This window comes from Nerophis lumbriciformis, linkage group LG08 (assembly GCF_033978685.3).
Source record: "Nerophis lumbriciformis linkage group LG08, RoL_Nlum_v2.1, whole genome shotgun sequence".
Taxonomy (NCBI): Eukaryota; Metazoa; Chordata; class Actinopteri; order Syngnathiformes; family Syngnathidae; genus Nerophis; species Nerophis lumbriciformis.
The window spans coordinates 19,172,714-19,176,336 of record NC_084555.2 but is presented as its reverse complement, the minus strand read 5'-3'; the positions used below and the strand labels follow the sequence as shown (position 1 = coordinate 19,176,336).

Here is a 3,623-nt window from a genome sequence, read left to right as displayed (position 1 = left end):
TTATCTTGACTGAGACATCCTGTGAGGCAGAGTCCCTTCTTTGATGTATGAAAGGACAGAATGTGACAAACCGCTGAGTGTTCTTGTTCCTGGGAATTTCCTGTCGCCATCTTTAAAGCTGCACAAAGCTTCCTGGTTGACGGCCTCATTCTGCACACAAAATTTCCCCGTAGCTGCTTATCTACTCTTGAGTTCCCCATTCCCAGTTAGTCCCCGCCCAGCTTGTTTTATGCAATACCGGTACTTGTAACATACACACATGCATTACTCCTACAATGTACAATGACTCAAAATGAGGGCATTTGTTAAATACAAGTGTTTTAATTTAAAGGGAGTGTTGCTGTCCAACATTTACAAGCTGTCCTACTGTACACTTTCACAGCTTCCGTAAAAAATAAATTTTTGTATACACAGCATTTACAATATTATACAAGAGAGCTGTTTTTTTCTTTATAGTTTGTGAATGGCGGCGGTCTTCCAAAGCAAGCCACACATGTTACTACACTCCAGTGCACTCCTGCGGCGCCGCTTGCATGATTTGGTCACCAGTCTCTGATCAGCTCCATTTTCTATTTATTTGCTGTTCACGTGACTTCACAGCTTCAGACACACTAAGCTGTTTTCGTTTGTCCTGCACCTTCTTTCTCAGGGTCTCCTGCTTCTGGGACTTGAATGACCGTTCCACTGGTAGTCGTCGTAACCAACCTACACACACACACAGAACAAATAAATGTTTAATGCGCTGATATTTTTTCTGTTTTTATGTACGGTGGTATTTTTCTAACAAGCACCTCTTCATCCGACTTTCTGTCCTCCTCTTCCACCTCCTCCTCGTCCTCCGATTCGCTGTCAGGCAGCTCCCTCAGGTCAGGATGGGTCAACATAAGCAGCTCGCGTTTGATGTCTTCATTATCGCGCCCGTAGGTGAGGTGGAATGGTGTGTGGCCACCGGATGTCAAGAGATTGGGGTCTGCTCCTTTCTTCAGCAATAGTCGGACCAACGACAGGTTCTGCTGGTCAACGGCCAGGTGCAACGCACTGCGTCCATTGCGCTGCTCCTACAGGACATGGAGAGAATACACGTTTACACCCAAGTAGTCAGATGAAGAAGCACATAATGTGGATCTGTTGTGTACCTTTGAATTGATATCAGCTCCTAAATCCACAAGATTCTCTACTAGTGACAGGAAACTGTGAACTGAGGCCAAGTGGAGGCAGTTCTGACCTGTTCAAGACATAGAAGGAGGAGATGAACGTCTGAGAAGACAGATTAAAAAACTTCAATGGGAAGCATTATGAGATCGAAACAGGCATTCTTCAATAGAGGAAATGTGGTCCCATCCCTAATTCCTAGCACACTACCATACCAGCCTTACCTTGGTAGTTGCAGGCCGCGATCATTGTGAGTAAATGTTCCGGGCGACAGAACTGCGTGATGACACTGAAGCATGGCAGGTTGCCATGGCGACAGGCGATATGAATGGGCATGTCACCACTGTCGTCCGTCAGCGTGGGGTCACAGCCGTCCGCCAGGAGACGCCGACACGTGTCTGGCTGGTTGGTTATCACCGCTAAATGCAGCGGAGTCTGGGGTGGTGGGTGCAGAGAGAAAAAGATGGGTACGGCTGGAACAAAACATGAAAACAGGAAATCTACACGAAGACGCACAAAAAAAGTACCTGTCGCTGGTCATTTTGGACATTGAGGAAGTCTGAGTTCTTGAACATGTCAATCATCGTTCTGATGTAGTCCTTTGCCTCGTGGATAATCGCCAAGTGGAGAAGCCTAGAGAGAGAAGAGAAGCCGATTGATACACAGCAATATGCACCCAAAATACTGTCTTTATCCAATGTATGCAAATGTCACCAATCCAAAGTTCCATGCCTCAACAAACCAATTATGACCTTTTTTGTACACTTTTGCACTTGACACAAGTCAATTTAATTGTGGATGCCACACCTTTCATAAAAAAATCAATGTAAGAGGTGCAGCACAGTCAATGAAAACATTCTTTTGAAGTGTTTTCAAAAGAATTACAGAGGTGTGACTGTGGTGCAAGTACAGTAGGTACAGTTAAATTAATCTATTTAACATTTGGGGACAAGATTATAGAACTACAGTGGTAGCATGTTATTTGTTAATAATGCACGATTACCTTATAAATATATACCTATGTATGTTGACATTCAAATATGCTGTTGCTAAGCCATTTACTTAGTAAACGTTTAAAAAAAAAATAGTACTGCAGATCCACAAAGGCAGTAATTTAATAGCAAACTACTGACAAGTGGTTGACGGATTGCTCCATATATTGATAGAATTGATACCATTGTTATATTGACTTTCCTAGAAATATTAGTCAACTGTGCAATGTTCAAATCATTTTAATGCTAATTAATTGGTGTTAGTTGCTTAAAATACGAAAATCATTCAATGCTCTAAAGTACGTATTATGGCTATCAGCAGTATCAATATGCAGTATCAATATGCAGTATCACCCCGCCCCAACAGTTGACCCCCTGATTAAAAGTGAGCTGATTGGTCAATGTGCTGGGTGAGGCGTTCAATGACCACTACCGATTGTATATGTCAAAATTGCTAAAACAAAAAAGGGGAAAATGCTATACTAAAACAGTCCTTTTAACGGCTCATGGTTGTGTTTAAGCGACCAGTAATAGTTAACGTGATTAACACACATTTGGAATTCTGCGACATGTCTCATCGTTCACGGGAGCGAGCACCGTTTGGGACTCTTTGGCGGCGCGCCTGGGACTTTCCCATTCTGGCCCGCGGCCATAGTAGATTCCTGCTGATAATGGCCTTTTGTTTACGTGATATTACACCGTTTTAGCAGGAGCTTCGTCGATAAGTCAACGAAAGACAAATGCATTCCCAGTTTGGTGTTTGAGCAGCGTCGTATTATAAGATATTCCCAACACGTAGACGATAAAATGACCTCCCAGGAAGTAGACGGTACCCGCTAGCCGAACTAAGCTAGCAAAAAAGAAGTAAGTCGGATGTTCCAACTTACGTGTCTCCGTCTTCAGTTACTTGTGTCTTCCATTCTTCTAGCTCGGCTGCTACACAGGCCGCCCGCTGCTGCCGCGATGGCTCACACTCCAGCTTTAGGTGACATATTTCTTCTGCAACCGCCTGGTACTCCTCCTCTTTGAGGGAGTCTAATCCGCTATCCAACCGCTCTTCGGTCGAGTGAGTCGGCTTCCCTTCTTTAGGCTCCCGGCTGTAATCCATTTGGTTGATTAAAGTGTTCCTATGGAAGGCCATTGCTGCTCCTTGTTGTTGGCTAAAAGGTGCGCTTGGTTCTACGTGTCGTAGTGCAGCGGCTGCCTGCTAATGCCCTCTTGTGTTTAGCTGGAGGGGGCGGAGTTAAAGGAACTAGGTGGGGGATTTCCAGCAGACTTGTCACTTAAAATAACGCCGCATTTACATTTGCTGCATCTAAATGGGGGTTTTCTATTGAGAACCAGAATAGACTGCACACAAAAAACACATTTGCTACTGAGTCACGATTCATATTTGCATTGGCATTTTAACTTTTAACAAACTGATGCATGCATAAACGCTTGAACAACGTGCAGGCACAGCTTGTTGACAGACACATT

The 3,623-nt window shown here is 44.0% G+C and overlaps 1 protein-coding gene across 1 annotated transcript; it reads right to left on the bottom strand.

Moving 5' to 3' along the window:
* Nucleotides 1–300: 300 nt before the first annotated feature.
* nfkbiab (nuclear factor of kappa light polypeptide gene enhancer in B-cells inhibitor, alpha b) lies at nucleotides 301–3,379 on the bottom strand. The gene is made up of 6 exons (XM_061968419.1): nucleotides 3,032–3,379; nucleotides 1,680–1,785; nucleotides 1,377–1,587; nucleotides 1,137–1,225; nucleotides 792–1,058; nucleotides 301–705 (listed from the first exon to the last, which is right to left on the bottom strand). The coding sequence occupies exons 1-6, from the start codon at nucleotides 3,283–3,285 to the stop codon at nucleotides 646–648; spliced, it is 987 nt and encodes a 328-aa protein (XP_061824403.1). The 5' UTR covers nucleotides 3,286–3,379; the 3' UTR covers nucleotides 301–645.
* Between the last annotated feature and the right edge of the window lie 244 nt (nucleotides 3,380–3,623).

Coding starts and splice junctions, on each gene's coding strand:
- nfkbiab (XM_061968419.1), bottom strand. CDS start 3,285: ATGGCCTTCCATAGGAACACTTTAATCAACCAAATGGATTACAGCCGG. Junction 1,226..1,376: donor CGCGGCCTGCAACTACCAAG/GTAAGGCTGGTA, acceptor TGTCTTGAACAG/GTCAGAACTGCCTCCACTTG. Junction 1,059..1,136: donor GAGCTGATATCAATTCAAAG/GTACACAACAGA, acceptor CATGTCCTGTAG/GAGCAGCGCAATGGACGCAG.